The sequence below is a fragment of the Rosa chinensis genome, chromosome 5, assembly GCF_002994745.2.
Source record: "Rosa chinensis cultivar Old Blush chromosome 5, RchiOBHm-V2, whole genome shotgun sequence".
In the NCBI taxonomy this organism is placed as follows: Eukaryota; Viridiplantae; Streptophyta; class Magnoliopsida; order Rosales; family Rosaceae; genus Rosa; species Rosa chinensis.
In genome coordinates, this window is record NC_037092.1 from 19,071,319 (window position 1) to 19,089,543 (window position 18,225).

An 18,225-nucleotide genomic window follows, 5' to 3' on the forward strand; every position below is an offset into this window, starting at 1 on the left:
GATCATTTATGAGTCTAATGTACCTCATCAGGATGTGCTAAAGAATGTGACTACTTTTTCTAAGTTATATTGAGGATGTTTTAAAACAAAAAGATCATAGAGATATCAAATGATTGATCAGTTTAATTCATCTTGTTTTGACTTTGCTAGTTTCTACAGCAACTGCAGAAATAACATTTTCAGCCATGAAACATATCAAAACAACATTGCGCAATAAGATGAAGAATGACTTTTGGCTGATAACATGATTTTCCACATTGAAAAAAGAGTTCGCTAAGAATCATGACACAGATTCAATAACTAAACTTTTGTTATCGAATTTTGCTTCTAGTCAAGTGCGCAGGTACAATTTGGGTAGGTATGTTCTCTAGTCGTAGACTTTTGTTATTAAATTTCTATCAAATGTTATAATGTTGATTTTTTTTTAAATCAATTAGTTATTTGATTATTTGATATGTATTTAATTTATGATGTGATTTAGTAAGAAATGAATAAAATAGGTTACTAGTAAAATTTAAAAACAAAAAGTAAACTTTTATTAAATTTTTTTTTTTTTGCCTAGTGCCATTTGGTCTACTGGTATAAATATCTCATTTGTAAATGAGAGGTTTTGAGTTCGACTCATAATAGACTAGTTGTTTATTTGATCAAAAATTTTTTTTTTTAGATCACCCCGTTCTAAAATCACAACTCGGCAATTGACTAGACTCTGTAAAAATTTATAGATTATACTACGAAAAATCTGGTACCATACAAAGATTTTATCATAGACTATAAATTATTAGATATTTCATGGCCGATGGTGGGTGGCCAACTTCCACTCAATCAATATAAAAATCTACTATTAATGGTAGTCTGAAAAGTATAGCATGTTCTCTTTGACAAGAAATCACCTTTTTTCGGATACAGACAAGAATCATAAGTGAGTTGTGAAAGATTCTATTTGAGCTCATGTTTTCATCATTTGGAGAAAGTAGGTGCATTTGTGACCGTTCATGGCTAGTAGTAGCCGCCTGGCGTTAATTTGCTTACTCTTCTTTTCATGCTTGTGGAGATCTCTTGCTGCAAGAAGAGATGCACTGAAACCAGGTGATACGCTCAATTCCTCGAGCTCCTTAGTTTCTGAAACAGGTAAGTTCAGTTTGGGGTTCTTCCAAAATGGAATGTCGAAATCCAGTTATCTAGCAATCTTCCACACCAATACTGGAAATTCTATAAATTATGCATGGATTGCCAACCGAAAAACACCTATTCTATACCCAACAGGAGTTCTTACCTTGGATAAGAACAACACCTTGAAAATTACCCGAAGTGGTGGTGATCCTCTGCTTATTTACTCTGCTTCAGGAAGTACTACCAATAATTCCAATATTGTTGCTACCCTTTTGGATTCTGGCAATTTCATTCTACAGCAAGTGAACTCCGACGGATCAACGAAGAGGGTTTTGTGGCAAAGTTTTGATCATCCCGGAGACACCCTATTGCCAGGTATGAAGTTAGGTGTTGATTATAAAAATGGTCACATTCGGTCACTTTCATCGTGGACTGGTCTGTACAGTGTAGAACCGGGGGCTTTCACTCTCGATTGGGACCCCGGTGAGCACCAGTTGAAGATCAAGGAACGAGGGAAGGTTTGTTGGAGTAGTGGTGTCTTTAGCAATGGAAGATTCAAGTTTGTATTACCTGATGATGATTCCAAGAAGTTGAGATACAATTTTAGCATTGTTTCGAATGAGAATGAAGACTACTTTACTTATACTTATGTTGGTGATCAAAGTGATGCATCACAATGGGTGCTGAACGCCATGGGGCGACTACATGACTTCGATGAAAAGATTGATATTGCGCGAGCAGATTACTGTTACGGCTATAACAGTGATGGAGGGTGCGCGAGATGGGAGCAGCCAAGTTGCAGACATGTGGGTGATAAATTTGTGCTAAAAATTGGTTACTTTCGAGAAATGACCAGCTCTAATTCAATATATACGAGTGATTCAAATACGACTCTGGGATATAGTGATTGTATGACTACTTGTTGGAACACTTGTGGCTGCCTTGGATTCAACTTTCTGCTTAATAATCTGACTGGATGCCAGTACTGGAGTGGAAACTGGGAGTTCATCGAAGAGATCACTGATGACGATTCACGGGTTTTTGTTTATACAACAAAGTCGACTCCCAATATCAAAGGTAAGTCTATTAATCTTTTGAGCTCTCAGAAACTGTTAGCAAGTAGTTATCAATTTCATACGGATATAACATTGTTCCACAGGTTGTACATGGACAGATGACAAAATTTAGTAATTGAATGATCCTAATTAAGTGTAAGAAAATAAATTCGGAGGATTGAGACAAGAGGGTAAAGTTCACATTTCAAATATCTAGTACACCATTTCATTAAAACAAGAATTCACCTCATGATATGATCTAGATTGACAGTCTAGTATATATGTGATATTACATATCTATGGCATTCCGGAATGTTCTGTCTGAAAACATTTGTAGTACTTTAGGGATAGTCAAACTAAGTGCTTGTATTTTGATTATAACTAAATAGCTTATATGTATACTATGCAGTACATGAGTGGAGATGGATTGGCACTGGTCTTGGGTTTGCTGTACTGGTAATGATGTTTTGCATTATCTGTTATCTACTGAAAAGAAGAAAATTTTTAATTTCAGGTATTTTTCTTATGCATTGGGTGCTTGAATTTCACATGTTTGACAATAGTGGTTGCTAAAAATTGACATCTTGATTTTTATTTCATTGATGATCTAAATAGCTGAGAACAGGAGAAAGATTCAGAATGAGTTGCTGAACCTAATGAAATCTAATAGACCTACTGATGTGAACGGAGTTCAAAATGACGGAAAGATGGAACAACAAGATTTAAGTGTCTTTAGCTATGCGTCTTTAATGACTGCCACATGCAACTTCTCTGAGGAAAACAAGCTCGGACAAGGGGGTTTTGGTCCTGTTTATAAGGTACTTGAATAACGAAATTAATTCTCTATGAATGTTAATAGCTGAATAGTATGACAGTGTTTCTTATTGATCATGGTGTGACATATTATAGATTATTGATTCAGGGAAAATTGGTGACAGGACAAGAAATAGCTGTGAAGAGGCTTTCAGAACGTTCACGACAGGGAACAGTGGAGTTTAAAAATGAACTGAGACTCATATATGAACTCCAACATACAAATCTTGCTCAGCTTTTTGGATTTTGCATTCATGGAGATGAGAGGATGTTAATATATGAGTACATGCCAAACAGAAGTTTGGATTACTATTTATTTGGTATGCAAAATCTTGACTTAAGATTAGTTATTCATTTCATTTTCCCTAACTAGCTAAATAGTAATCACACAACAATATAAATATATGCATTGCCCAGCTTAACTGTATATGTTCGAACAGATTCAACCAGAGCTCTGTTTCTAGATTGGAGGACTCGTTTCAGTATAATCGAAGGAATCGCTCAAGGATTGCTTTACTTGCACAAGTACTCAAGAATGCAAGTAATTCATAGAGATTTGAAACCTAGTAACATTCTACTTGATGAAAATATGAATCCCAAGATTTCTGATTTTGGTATGGCAAGGATCTTCACCCATAATGAACGGGAAGCAAATACTAAGACTAAGAGGATTGTTGGGACATAGTAAGTGAACAGTAGTTCTTTTGTTGGTAACCATTATTCACTTGCATTCTCATAGTTTACGACTAAGAACTTTTTCTTTTTGATGTTGTACACAGTGGTTACATGTCTCCAGAGTATGCTATGGGGGGAATTTTTTCCGTAAAATCCGATGTGTATAGTTTTGGAGTGTTGGTGCTTGAAATCATTAGTGGTAGGAGAAACACGAGCTTCTATGATGACGAACGCGTGGTCAATACAGTAGGATATGTATGTGCATTAATTTCACTTATCCAAAATAATTCCAAATACACTGTTTTAATAGCCTGATGATCACATATTGTTCTTGCTTGATCTGCAGGCATGGGAGTTATGGAATGAAGGTGCAGAGTTAGCATTCAAGGATCCAACACTAGGTGATTCATTTCATGAGGATCAATTTTTGAGATGCATTCATGTTGGTCTGCTATGCGTGGAGGAGAATGGAGCCGATCGGCCTACTATGTTAGAAGTCATTTCCATGTTAACAAGTGAAAACATGTCACTACCTACTCCTACAAAGCCTGCATTCTGTAGGGAGAGAAGAGGGGTCAGAACTGGTACGGTTGGAAAAGTTTCAGAAAATGTATCGATAAATACAATGTCCAATTCTGATTATGATGTGCGTTGAAGGTGCTAATGTGTTATGTACCTGAGTTGTACTTGATTTCCACCATTGCTAATTAAGCCTAGTTTTTCTGAATACACATCCATTGTCCCATGAAGAATAAAGACGGACGGTAAGTGCAAGTGCATGTGATGATCTGCAGATGGACGCTTACTGGGTTCCTGTAGGATGAAATTGGCCGATTGCAATAGGTACTGGTACATTATCAAGAGCAAAGCACAAACAAAAAATTCTATTATGCAAGTCTTTTTTTTTTTTTGGTAATTGCAATTGTTTCATACAGAGCTACATAGGAGACAAATTCTAGGAGGATTAGCATCCACCATGTTGGAATTGTTAATTTTTTTGTTGATGTCCAAAATAAGAATTTCGGAATTTCCTATATTATACTTGAAAAGATTATTTTCATAAGAAAATCAACCAAATATGAGAACATTTCTTCATCCAAATATACCAATGTCTTTTGGGATGAAACAGCGCAGTTGGTTATACATGTATAGTTGTTTGAGCCCAAAAGTAATTTTGGTGATATCCTCTAAGAGGATTGAGCATAGCATAGCGGGTAGATACCTATGGCCCAAAAATGAGCATACTTGGGTTTGGGTTACAGTTTCGCCCATTCCAAAGTCTATAAGGAAAAAGAGCCCTTAGAGCATCTCCAACAATAGGAATTACTTTTTAGTTAAATTTAGCTAAAAGGTAATTCCCGCATACCCAAAAATCCTTGGTATTTTTCCCAACTGCCCAACACTTTGGTATTTCACTATTGACAAAAGACAAAGACTAACATGGATAGTTTTAACAAACAAATGCCCTCTGTATCCTATGTTGACCTTAGATTCTTCTACCGTTCTATTCAGTCAAAAGGAAACAATAAAAAACATTAAAACAAAAACAAGACTAGCCTTCAACATGCCACATTTCGCCTAACGACTTCCTGTCTAAACGGCTACTCACAGGGCGGAATCACTGCTGCTTGTCCTAATTTTTCTGTTTTAAAACTGATTCTTTTGGCTGAACAGTAAAGCTTTGGAACTTAAGCTTTCCATGGGATGCATGCATTCGAATATTAAACTTTGACATAGTAACTATGCATGATAAAGATGATTACAAAATGTAAAGATAATGACATAAACATTTTATAAATTAAAGAAGTGGGTGAACATCCATCTGAATTTATTTATTCAAATATACATATAAAACTTTAAACAATCAGAGCCTCATTCTCAGGTAAACAGCAAAAGCTGTTTAGCTATCCATAAGAATGAGACCAGTTACTTACTTGTAATGGAAGCACACTACTTCACACCTAGATAGGAAGGGAAGCACACTGCTATTTTCCTATTTTTATTATCAGAGGAGTTTTTCTGATCTAAACTTCGAATGCCTTCTAAGAGAAGCTGAAGCTCCTTATATAGGGAGCGGAACTCAAACTAGAATTCAAAATACAAAAATGTACAGGACAACTCCGTGACTTCTGCTTTTCGTAGTGCTCCTGCTGGTGGAGGTCGGTCAGGGAAAAGCAAAAGGAAAAAGTGAAATGTTTTTCACTTAACCTTTTCTTTTTGAAAAGGAAAAAGCAAAAGTAGCTTTAGAAAAGTCTAAAGTTCTACAGTTGCTATTTTGGTGCTGATTCTTCACCTGTAGCTTCACATGTTCTCGTCCGTTTCAGAATGGTGGCCAAAGACAAAGGAGTTGTTGTCTGTCTGGGCCATGCGAGTTGTTGTTGCATTATCCTCGACGTCTGTATCAACATACATCTTGTAGTGGTTGTCATTTTCAAGCTTTTCCACCCAACGCATGCATGCCATTGTCGAGTCTATCTCTTTTCTGGTTAGAGATAGGAATATATCGCTGCTGACTACGTCAGGATGATCGTAAGCAGTGATAATTGTCTTTTCTCCTGCTGCCAGGAATGTGTTGTTGATGTCTTCAGAGATGATCTTTTTGATGTAGTCAAGAGCCATGGCCTTCATCCAGGGAATGCTGGAATTTGGTTGGCCGTTGTATGCTACACAGGCTGGTTGAAGATATCTTCTTTGAATAATTCTCACATAATGATATGGAGGAATATATTCAAAGAAGATATCTTCAACCAGCCGTTGTATGCTACACAGCTCTGATACCAGTGATGTGCGGATCTAACCAATGCTCAAATAATTCAGAGGTTTTTGTTCCTCTTCCAGAACATATAGGAGATTTTCTATCTCTTCTTCTATTTTATAGATTCTAGTTTGAAGTCTATAAATAATATCCCAGTAATTGGGAGAAACTCTATCAAGGCTGTCCCGATAGGTTTTTAATTTTCTCAGTTTTTCTCTTTCTGTCTGCAGTTCTTTAGTAGTATGTTTGCATATAGCAACAAGCTCAAGTCTGTCTACAATTGAAATTATGAATAGTAAATTGTACTGTTTACCTTTCGAATTAGAGGATGACTGTCAGCTTCATACATATATTCAAATGAAACAAACTCTGATGGGCCCACCACGTTTCTAAAACAACATATATAAATTTATGAAAGAGACATATGCAGATGCAGACTCTAACAGACCAAAACAACAAAGGGGTACTAATGGTAGGGATTTTGAAAAGACGGGTAGGTAGGAAAGAAAGTGAGAAAAAGTTGTGTAAAAGGGAACAAAAATAATACACTGGGGTGTATGAGAAGTATTTTCCCAAATTTGGGGTGTATGAGCATTAACCCTTTAGCTAAAGATGTGAAATATAGTTATTGATTTTGTTTGGACCCAAAATGAATATTTTGGCCTGACAAGGCACGTCTTGGAAAAATTGAGCTAATATCAGTGGCTCAAGCTATATATTGTCGACAAGCTTGAAATATATATTTAGAGGCTAAATAAAGCCTACTATGGAAGCATGAAAAGTCAACTTCAGCACATTTTCCTACTTCGGCTAGAAGAAACCGAGCTAAACAAGGAAGGAGGGGCGGCAGACTAACCAAATGAAATCGAAATGAGCTAAAACTTTCCAGATTAAATCTAGAAAGCCCAAGGATAATTTCTTATGAAGAGTGCCAGAGCTAGTTTTGAGTGGAAGACCTTCAAACAATCAGTCCAATTTTCTGCAGAAGCAAAACTGGAAAACTGGACCTGTAAGAGATCCAGCAGCATTTCCGGCCCAACCACATGGAAGAAAGCTCTGAAAATTTGCCACAATGATCTACACTCATTATGGATCATTTGATATGAAGAAGTTGAAGGCCCATTTTGAGTTCTTGGTGAAGATATAGCTGCAGCAAAATTGGAGCAGTAAGTGCTTAAACCTAACATTCCATTAGTGTTTTAAGTGCTTAAACCTAACATTCCATTAGTGTTTAAGTGCTTGAACCTAACAATTCCATAATCTCATAAGTGCTCCATCATGATCCCATTAAGTGCTCCATTATAATTTGTTTAAAGGCCAAATAGTGTTGCTTGGAAGCCTATATATAGAGGCAAAAACAAGACAACAAGGACAACAACACATTCACAACAAACATCTCTAAGATGATCTAAGTTCTCTCTAGAGCAACCTCTCTAAGAGCAACTCCTCTCCTTCTCTTTCTCTTACCGGTGGTCACACTCCTAGTCCTAGTCTTCTCAGAAGCCGACTTTCAGTGCCACCAAACCCTCTGTCAACGTACTTCGGTCCTAATCTCCTCGGGAGCAGACTGTAGTGCCGCGACCACAACGGTTACAGACCCAGCCAAGCAAGGGTAACGCCCTAGCAAACCATCCAAGCTAAAGTCAAGGTTTAGCAAGTTCTCCTCACTTCCCAGTGGTTCTCGCTCTGCTCGATCTACAATATCGAGTATCGATTGTGATTTTCAAGAAGTTCAGCAAAAGTCCTTGCCACGAGGCACAAAGAATCCCATGACGAGGTTGGTGCTCTCCTCGTCCACAATCTCTTGAAAGAAGTCAGGTCAAGGGACACCCCCGACGACCGCACCCGAACGGTGCTGGCACGCCCGCGCAAGAAAAGAGACTATTGACCAGCTGCAACAAAATTGGAGCCAAATAGATTTAACAATGTTGCTCTAGCAGTAGTAGCTATTTGTAAATAATATACTAAATTTTATCGAATCATAAACTGACATGTGGACAAAAGAGGAGAGAGAAATATAACTTTTGCTTTAGCTATGCAAGATTCTCTAGCTAAATATAGCTAGCCATTTTAGCTAAAGCTAAATTTAACTTGGGTATAGATAGTCTGTTGGAGTTGATTTTTGCTTTAAAAATAGTTATATATAGCTAAAAATTGAATTTAGCTAGTTTGTTAGAGATGCTCTTATAGGATTCAAGTAGTAGAAACCAATTAGGAATCTTCAATCAATAATCCTTCTATGTCAAGGAACAGTCGAAACCCTAGGTTTAAATATTAGAAAATTACATGTAAGTGTCATTTTGAAACTTATATTAACCATAAGGCCACTTAACTTATCTTGTACACATGAGGCCACTTACATTCACAAATTATTTTTTTCATGACAATTTTACCCTTATGCCTAACAAACCCAAGTGCATCGATATTTCCGTCTTACATCGATCAGATCGATCACGATCTCTCTCTCTCTCTCTCTCTCTCTCTCTCTCTCTCTCTCTCTCTCTCTCTCTCTCTCTGTAGCAACCTTCTTGCTCTTCTCCAGCGGTAAGGATGTTGGTGACGCTGTTTGGACAAGGCGGCAGGCCAGGCTTCTCTCTCTCCTCCCAATTTGAACGAGAGAGCTCCCCTTCTGTTTCTCTGCTGCTCCAATTTGAGCACCACCGCCTTCACGTTGTTGTCTCCACCTCCGATTCCGGCGACCACCTGCACGACGCTATCAGACCTTGCACAACCATCTTCACCTTCGATTTTCCAGAAAATAAAGCTGATCAAAAAATTACAAACCTGACGAAAACGTTGGGAAGTCTGCGGCTACAGTTCGATTCTCTCACTGGAGACGATTCTCTACTCATCTCCGATTCACTCAGATCTCCAATTTCGACTTGAGACACCTCACGAGCCTCGGCTCCGGCAGCTCCCTTCCTCACATCTAGCTCGGCTCCGGCAACACCCTTCCTCTACCACCACCATCGCCTCTTCCTCCACCTCACCTGCATCGGAAACCTAAATGAGCACTGATTCTCCGGCGACGACGACAAGGCCCGCGACCTCTTCATCTCCAACTGAAAAGTCTCTCCAGCTCTTCGACATGGCCTACAGGTTAGACAACGACTACCACTTCAAGGTCATCTTGATCGGCCATGCCGGTATCGACAAATCCGATTTGTTGTCCAGGTTTGCCACCCGAGTTCAACCTCGAGTCTAAGTCCACCATCGGTGTCGAGTTTACCACCCGGAGCATCCATGTCGATGATTAGATTGTCAAGGCCCAGATTTGGGACACCGTCGGCCAAGAAATGTGATAAGCTTTTCAATTCCATTCATTATTGTCATTATATTTGGTTTACTTATTGAGGTTGAGACCAAATCCTTCTGGTATTTTTGTTGAAATTAATTAGACGGCATGATTAGAATTTGTTTAGTTTGGTTTGATTTGATTGTGATTTATTGGAATAAATGGGCTTGGATTTGTTTGAATTCATCTGTTGTGGAATTTTGCAGGGGAGAGAAAGAGAGTTGTGCTCTTGTGTGATGGGGGATGGTTTTGTGGTTGAATTCTGTTTTTTGATGGTGTTGTGATGTATTTTGATTGATGAATAATGAACCATTTATTGTATGTTATTTGTTGCAGTTAGTAACTCTCTATAACTGGTATAGCGGCTTTTCAACATAGCGATAGTATCTTTCTATATCTATGTTAGTATTTTTTCAACATGATGTCAATAACTTCTATTTACATTTTCATTATTTCAAGTTAGCAGCTCCGTGTAATTGTTTTAGTAGCATTTCAATATCATGATAGTAGCTTTATGTGTCTATGTTAGTATATTTTCAAGCTAATGTCAATAGATTTTTTTTTTTTTCAAATCAGTAGCTCTCTGTAACTATTTTGGTGGTTTTCCATCATAGTGATCGTAGCTTTCTGTACCTATATTAGCAGCTCTGTAATGTTAGTGAGAGTAGCTCGTTGGTGTTAGTGACAATAACTTTTGTTGTTGGTAAAAGTAGTTTTTGGTGTTGGTGAGAGTAATTTTCTGGTGTTGGTGAGAGTAACATTTGTTGTTGATGAGAGTAGTTTTTGGTATTGGTGACAGTATCTTTTGTTTGTGAGGATAGTAGCTTTTTGTTTTGAGGAGCAGAGATTTTTTGGGTAAGGAGTAGCTTTTGTTGTTGGTGATAGTAGCTTTTGTTATCTCACCAGAGGTTGTCGGAAATCTCACTAGAGTAGCTTTTGTTACTAGTGACAGTATCTTTTGTTGCTAGTGATAGTAGTTTTTGTGACCTCGCCGGAGGTGGCTAAAACTCTCATAAGAGTAGCTTTTGGTGTCAGTGACAGTAGCTTTTGTGGTCGCCGGAGATCCGCCGGAAGTTGGCCGGAGGTCGGCCGGAGACCCGCCGGAGTTGGTCGGTGACCTCGCCAGATAGGAGAGAGAGAATAATTGTTGATTTTGTACTCTAGTGGCATTTATGTAAATATGTTGGTTTTTAATATCCAAAATATAACAACTTTTTTAGTCTAGTGGCCTTATGAGGGAAAAAAACTAGTTGGTGGCCTTATGGCTAAAAAAACAATCAAATATGCACTTATATGTAATTTACCCTATAAATATCAGGTTTCAAGGGACAATAAGACACAAGAAATCACACCACAAGTCCTTACCCGTAAGGCGAAAGTCCTTTTTCGAAAGGCATATAAAAGAACCTGGTGACGAGGTTGGTGCTCTTCTCGTCCACAGCGTTTGAGAATAAGTCAGGTCAAGGGATGCCCCAACAACTACACCACAAGGTGTTGGTATGCTTGCGCACTCAAAAAAGACAATTTGTTACCCATACTGGTTTTGGAGCCAAACAATAGTAGTTATTAGTTAAGTGATCGGAAACAATATCAATACAATGCAAAATGCCATACCGATGAGCCCTGTCATATGATCCATCATAGGCTACAATAATTATTATGACACAAGATTGCCAAAAGAACAAATTTTTTTATATATTTTGACATAAAAATAATTTCGTGTACGTGACAACCTAATCGGTTAGACAAGGCTTACTTCACCCTTTCAATTAACGTGCGTCTTCGCTTGCGAGTCGATACTAACTTCTGCTGGAAGGAAGGGCAGTGAAAATATGGATTCCGATGCGGCAGCGGCTAGGCAGGAAGCGGTAAGGATGAGTCGTCCGTTTTCCAACATGGAGAGATTGGGAAAAGGAAGATGAAGATGCTTGTTAAATCCATAATATTCGAATCCAATGTTCATGCTATGGGGGGATCCTTGGACTACTTTTTATTTGGGTTTCATCACTGTCACTTTAATCTTAATGCTTCATTTCATTTGATCTAGAAAAGCTTGTATTTATATTTCTATTAGTTTTGAAAAGATATAAATTATCAATCTTTCTTAACTTCATATATTGGACAGATCTGGTTGAGCTACTAGATTGGAATAAGCGTTTCAGCATGGTAGAGGGAATCACTCGAGGATTGCCTTATTTGCACTAATACTCAGGAGTGAGGATAATTCATAGAGATTTGAAAGCTAGTAATATTCTACTCCATGAGAATATGAATCCCAAAACTTCTGATTTTGGCATGGTGCACATTTTCACGCACAATGAACTGGAGGCAAGTAGGGTTGTGGGAACATGGTAAGTAAACTACATTCTTATTCATAATCACTGTTGATTGATAAAGATGCATTTATGTATGCACTGTTTTGTTTGATTCGGTACAACGGTTACATGCATGTTACCTGAGTAGGAGTTTACAGTTTTTGGTGTGATAATTCTTGAAGTAATAAGTGGCAGGAGAAACAACAGTTTCTACAATGAGGATCAAGTGCTAATTACTATAGTAGGATATGTATGTCAAAAATCTCTCTGCAGTTTTGAACTTTTGATTACCCTCGATCATTCTGATATCCTAAACATTCATACATTCTCAGGCGTGGGAATTGTGGAAGGATGGTCATGGGCTAGAAATAATGGATCCCAAACTATCTGATTTATGTATGAAGGGTCAATTCTTAAGCTGCATCCATGTCGGTCTGCTATACGTGGAAGAAAATGCAGTTGATCGGCCCAACTATCTGATGTCATATCTATTTTGACATATGAAAGCATGTTCCTACCTACACCAACAAATTAAGCCAGCATTTTGTAAAGGAAGAAAAGTCATCAAGGCTGGTATTGATGCAAAGGGATCAGAAATTGTATCGATTACTGGTATGTCCAATTAATTCTGAATTTGAAGCACGTTAAGGTTATTAATACATGCATTGTGTATCGATTCTGTTATTGCTCACCACTTGAGCTTTCACCTTATGTAGGTAATCCATGGTATTCTGAATGGACTCAAATTTCATCGACATATATCCTATCATGTCAAATAAATTATGTATTTCTCTATATTCTGACTGTTCGACTTATTTGATGTTTAGGACCAAATAACAGAGAGATTTGAATCCATCTCTCTCCAATTAGGATAAAAAGGGCTGTGTATGAACATAGAGAAAGAAGTGAGACTTTGTCATCTTCCTTGTGGGGTTTTGTATGCAAATAATGCATTTAGAGTCCAAAGTCTTCCAAGAAGTTTCTCATAAGAGAGCAAGAGACGGATATTTGTCTCTGATATTATTCAGCAGGATTTAGAATATATCACATCACATATTATTCTCTTTCTTACCAGTATCCTTCGATTTCTATCATGTTTCACAAGAAAATGTTTGGTTCAATTTAAACACTCATTTCTATCAGTGATTATTCCATTTCTATCTTAGAAAGCATCATTTTTCATTGTTATTTTTGTTAATATAAGGTAAGAAGGAATGCCTCATTAGATGGAAGGAATCAAACAGTATTTTTCTGTCTAATGTTTCGTGGCCATAAGTTGCATACAAGAATATCATTATTAATAGTAGTCTGAGAAGCATAGCCTCTTCTCTTTGACAAGAAATTACTTCAGAGAGATTCATGTAATTCAGTTCATGTCTTCATCATTTGGTGAAACTGTGAAAGTAGGTGCCTTTGTGCCAATTCATGGCCAGCAGTTGCCATCTGGCCTTAATTTTCTTTTTAATTTTTTACATGCTTGTGAACTTCTCCTGCTGCAAGCACAGATACACTGAAACCATGCCATACATTCAATTAAACCATGTAGCTTAATGCTGCTCCACGTGTATATCAATAACACACCCATACATGCTGTTGGCCCTGTAGTTGAATCACTTGAATGTGATCACTTGGGGCTCGAGCTCTTCCCTTGTAACACTGGTTAGGAAGGCTCTCTACATCATTTACTGAGACTTTTCTTGTTTTGGAGCAAGATACTGAGACCTGCTCCTGTATCTCTTGCTAATTAAGGCATTTTTATTCTATGTGAAGTCTCTGTGTGTCTCAAAGTCTTCCATGTGAAAGGGCATTGACTATTAAGCAGTTGGTCGTCTAAGATTGTTCTCATAAGAGACTGACTGAATTCTTTTCTTATATTGCAAGATTTTATCTTGTTAGATTTCAGGAGTCTACTAATGCTGGGTCTACGTATTAATGGTAGTTTGAAAAGCATATCATGTGTGAGACTTTTGTCAATATGATTTCGTATATTTTAACGTTTATCCAGTTCATGTATTCATCATTTGGAGAAATTAAGTGAGTGACTTTGTGCTGATTCATGGCTAGCAGTAGCTGTCTGGCCTTCGTTCTTGTTTTTACTATTTCATGCTTCCAGACTTGTCATGCTGCAAGAAGAAATACACTGAAACCAGGTGATATGCTCAATTCATCGAGCTCCTTGGTCTCCAAAACAGGGAAGTTCACTTTGGGGTTCTTTGAAAATGGAAACTCGAAAACCAGCTATCTATCAATCTATCATATCAATGCTGGAAATTCTATAAATTATGCATGGATTGCCAAACGGAAAACACCCATTTTATACCCAACAGGAGTTCTTACCTTGGACAAGAACAACACATTGAAAGTTACCCAAAATAGTGGTGATCCTCTGCTTCTTTACCCTGCTTTGGAAAGTAGTACCAATAATATCAGTGTTGTTGCTACCCTTTTGGATTCTGGCAATTTCATTCTACAACAAGTAAACTCCGACGGATTAACAAAGAGGGTGTTGTGGCAAAGTTTTGATCATCCTTGAAACACACTTTTGCCAGGTATGAAGTTATGTGTTGACCATAAAAATGGTTACATTTGGACACTTTCATCATGGTTGAGTCTGTACAACACAGAACCGGGGGCTTTCACTCTCGATTGGGACCACACTGTACACCAGTTGAAGATCAGGCAGGGCGGGAAGGTTTGTTGGAGTAGCGGTGTCTTTACTTACCAATGGAAGATTCAAGTTTGTATTACCTGATGATGATTCCAAGAAGATGAGGTACAAGTACAACTATACCATTGTTTCAAATGAGAATGAAGATTACTTTACTTATACTGCAGTAGATGATCAAAGTGATGGATCCCAATGGGTGATGAATGTACTGGGGCGGCTACGTGACTTTGATATAAACATTGATATTGTGCGAGCAGATTACTGTTATGGCCATTACAACGATGGAGGGTGTGAGAGATGGGAGCAGCCTGGTTGCAGACATGTTGGTGATCAATTTGAGCTACAACAAGGTTATTTTCAAGCAATTACCAGCTCTGCTTCATGTACGAGTAATTCAAATACGAGTCAGGGATATAGTGATTGTAAAGCAACTTGTTGGAACTATTGTGGCTGCCTTGGTTTCAACTATCAGTTTAGTAATCAGACTGGATGCCAGTTTTGGACTGGAAACTGGAAGTACATTGAAGACCTCACTGATGATGATTCAAGGATATTTCTTTATAGGACAAAATACTGTTTACTCATTTATAGGGAGTCGACGTTTCAGTCCCTGACCTTTTAATTTCACCTGAAAACTCCCTAAACTCTCAAATTTCACCCAATTGGTCATTGCCGTCAATGATCCGTCAAAATCTCAGTTAAATTGCTAACGTGGCATTTTTTACACGCTGAAATGTCTATTATACCCTCATTTTTTTTCTTTTATATTTTTTTTTCCTCTTTTTGTTTTTTTTGTTTTTTCTTTTTACCTCTTCGACTCTCTCTCTCTCTCTCTCTCTCTCTCTCTCTCTCTCTCTCTCTCTCTCTCTCTTCCCTTAACCATCGTCCATCGTCAACGACCACCCACCACCATCACAACCCTCATTCCTCTCGCATTTGAAATGTTCCACATCTTCCCATTTTTATTGATCATCTGCTGAGGTATCTGCTCTAGGAAATTAGAAAATGCAGAGGTTTCTTTCTCTGAAATTGGCCTCAAACCTCCCAAAAACCCTCTCAAGCTCAATCACCAATACCCATGAGCTATTTGATCCCAAACTTGAAAAATGCAGAGGCTTCTTTCTCTGAAATTGGCCTCAAGCCTTCCTAAACTCTCAAGCTCAACCACCACCAGAAGCTCTCCTCTTTTCCACTTTCAACCTCACAAAATCTTCACTCTCACCAAACCACCACAAACCCAAACCCAAAATCACTTCTTTAGCTCCTTTCCCACACACCCACTTCACCATCAGCACAATCTCACTCACAAAGTTTATGGCTTTTACTCCAACCCATTACTCATAAAGCACTTTTCTTTGAATTAGCAAGAAGCTTTCGGATTGCAGGCTTGCCTTTCTCCAAACCCACTTTCCCAAACAGAAATTTCAGTTCATCCCAACCTCTAATTCTCAGAGAGTGCCCGGCTCCAAGTTATCAAATCCAACCTTCTTTAACGCCGCAATTTTCCCAGAAATTAAGTCTCTAGCTTTATATACATTGCTACAAGTCCCTTGCCCAATCTGAACAGAACATAAAAAGAAAGCACAAATTTTCAGATTAAAAAAAATTAAGCTAAAAATTTGAGATCTTTGAATCGAATTTGGCAACTCCAAGCACCTTAGAAAGCTTCTTGAAAGTGTTGGCCCTCCGCGGCGTCCAACCCCAGATCGCGTCGCCGGCGACGGCCAATAGCCACGACAACCAGCCTTGCTGGTTCACTTGAAACGGCTTCTCGATTCGGACCCCGAAAACTGCAGATATGTGGGCGGATCCGAGGAGGTATTGGAAATTGTGGAGGGGTTGTGGAGGAGGTGGTGGGGTAGAAGCGCCGGTGAGGGGAATGAGGGTTGTGATGGTGGTGGTGGTGGGTGGTCGTTGACAATGGATGAGGGAAGAGAGAGAGAGGGGGGGGGGGGGGGGGGCAGAGAGCGAGTCGAAGGGTTAAAAAGAAAAAACAAAAAAAAGAGAGGAAAAAATAAATATAAAAGAAAAAAAAAGTGAGGGTATAATAGACATTTCAGCATGTAAAAAATGCCACGTCAGCAATTTAACTGAGATTTTGACGGATCATTGACGGCAAGGACCAATTAGGTGAAATTTGAGAGTTTAGGGAGTTTTCAGGTGAAATTGAAAGGTCAGGGACTGAAACGTCGACTCCCTATAAATATAGGGAGCAAACAGTATTTTGTCATTCTTTATAAAACAAAGCCAACTCCTACTATAACGGCAAATCTATTATTTTTCTGAGCTTCAGACACTGTTAACATGTAGTTATCTATTTTATACAAATTTCACATTGTTCCACAGTAGAGTTACAACAAACATTTAGGAATTAAATGAACCCCAACTGTAAGAAAAGAAAGTAAATTTCAAGCATCAATACAAAGAGGGAGTTGTCCCTTGTTAAAGATCTAGCATTAACAAGAATTCACTTCACAACTAATGGTATAGATTTGGTTTAGGGACACTCCAGTAAGTACTTGTATCTTAATTAAATCTAAACAGCCAAGTGTAAATACGCAGAATATGAGTGGAGATGGATTGGCACTGGTATCGCAGTTGCTCTACTTGTAATTATGTTTTTTATTCTCAGCCATCTTCTAAGGAGAAGAAAATTTTTACTTTCAGGTATGTTCATAACGCTTTGTGTGCTAGGAAAAATTTCACATGTTTGACATAGACAGGAAACATTGACATTTTGTTTTTTTCATTGATGATCTAAATAGGTGAGAACAGGAAAAAGATTCAGAATGAGTTGCTGAACTTAATTTACTATATACTAAAGCGCCTGCACTATTCATTTTACTGTTTATCTTGAGGGTGGGAAATGACGCTTTTGCCCTCATTCTAAATTGTTTTACGGCTCTGCCATCGACCTTCCAGACGCTTCCGTCGGTTTCTTCTTTCTTCTTCAGCCGTATAACCAAGATTGCTCTCTCAATTTGGATCTCCGCCTTGAATCCGACTCTCAGCTCTCCCATATCAATATCGTCGACGAACAGGTAATTCGCGCCTTCAATTGCTCCAAAATCTTCCATCAATTTTCAGTTTTGACATATTTCCATATGAACTTTTCAAAAAGTGATAGAGATAGATTGCGAGAGAGAGAGAGAGAGGCGGAGGTTTTCTGTGTCTTTTGGGTCTCACTCTTCTGCGAGAGAGAGAGAGAGAGAGAGAGAGAGAGAGAGAGAGAGAGAGAGAGAGAGAGAGAGAGAGAGAGAGAGAGAGAGAGAGAGAGAGAGAGAGAGAGAGAGAGAGAGAGAGAGAGAGGAAGTGAAGGCCAATTCCAGGGAGAGGAAGAACAGGAAACAGGAAGAGGAAGAAGAATTTGATACACCAAGTGAAATCTAATCGACCTACTGATGTGAATGTGGTTCAAAATGATGGAAAGATGGAACATCATGATTTAAGCATATTTAGCTATGCGCATCTATCACGGCTGCCACATGCAACTTCTCCAAGGAAAACAAACTCGGAGAAGGGGGCTTTGGACCTGT

The 18,225-nt window shown here is 38.4% G+C and overlaps 1 protein-coding gene across 2 annotated transcripts; it reads left to right on the plus strand.

Moving 5' to 3' along the window:
• The first annotated feature begins 929 nt into the window (after window positions 1-929).
• On the plus strand, window positions 930-4,690 carry LOC112165179 (G-type lectin S-receptor-like serine/threonine-protein kinase CES101). 2 transcript variants are annotated; one of them, XM_040506893.1, is made up of 8 exons: window positions 930-1,131; window positions 1,348-2,190; window positions 2,578-2,682; window positions 2,784-2,986; window positions 3,091-3,301; window positions 3,422-3,665; window positions 3,761-3,911; window positions 4,003-4,690. In XM_040506893.1, the coding sequence occupies exons 1-8, from the start codon at window positions 996-998 to the stop codon at window positions 4,309-4,311; spliced, it is 2,202 nt and encodes a 733-aa protein (XP_040362827.1). In that variant the 5' UTR covers window positions 930-995; the 3' UTR covers window positions 4,312-4,690. The 2 variants fall into 2 exon arrangements, with proteins under 2 accessions (XP_040362827.1, XP_024157383.1); XM_024301615.2 differs by having other exon boundaries at window positions 931-2,190.
• The last annotated feature ends 13,535 nt before the right edge of the window (window positions 4,691-18,225 follow it).

Bases quoted from the DNA above. Each gene is read 5' to 3' on its own strand.
- LOC112165179 (XM_024301615.2), top strand. From the start codon at position 996: ATGGCTAGTAGTAGCCGCCTGGCGTTAATTTGCTTACTCTTCTTTTCA. The intron at 2,191-2,577 runs GTAAGTCTATTA...TATACTATGCAG, and splicing joins GTCGACTCCCAATATCAAAG to TACATGAGTGGAGATGGATT. The intron at 3,912-4,002 runs GTATGTGCATTA...CTTGATCTGCAG, and splicing joins TGGTCAATACAGTAGGATAT to GCATGGGAGTTATGGAATGA.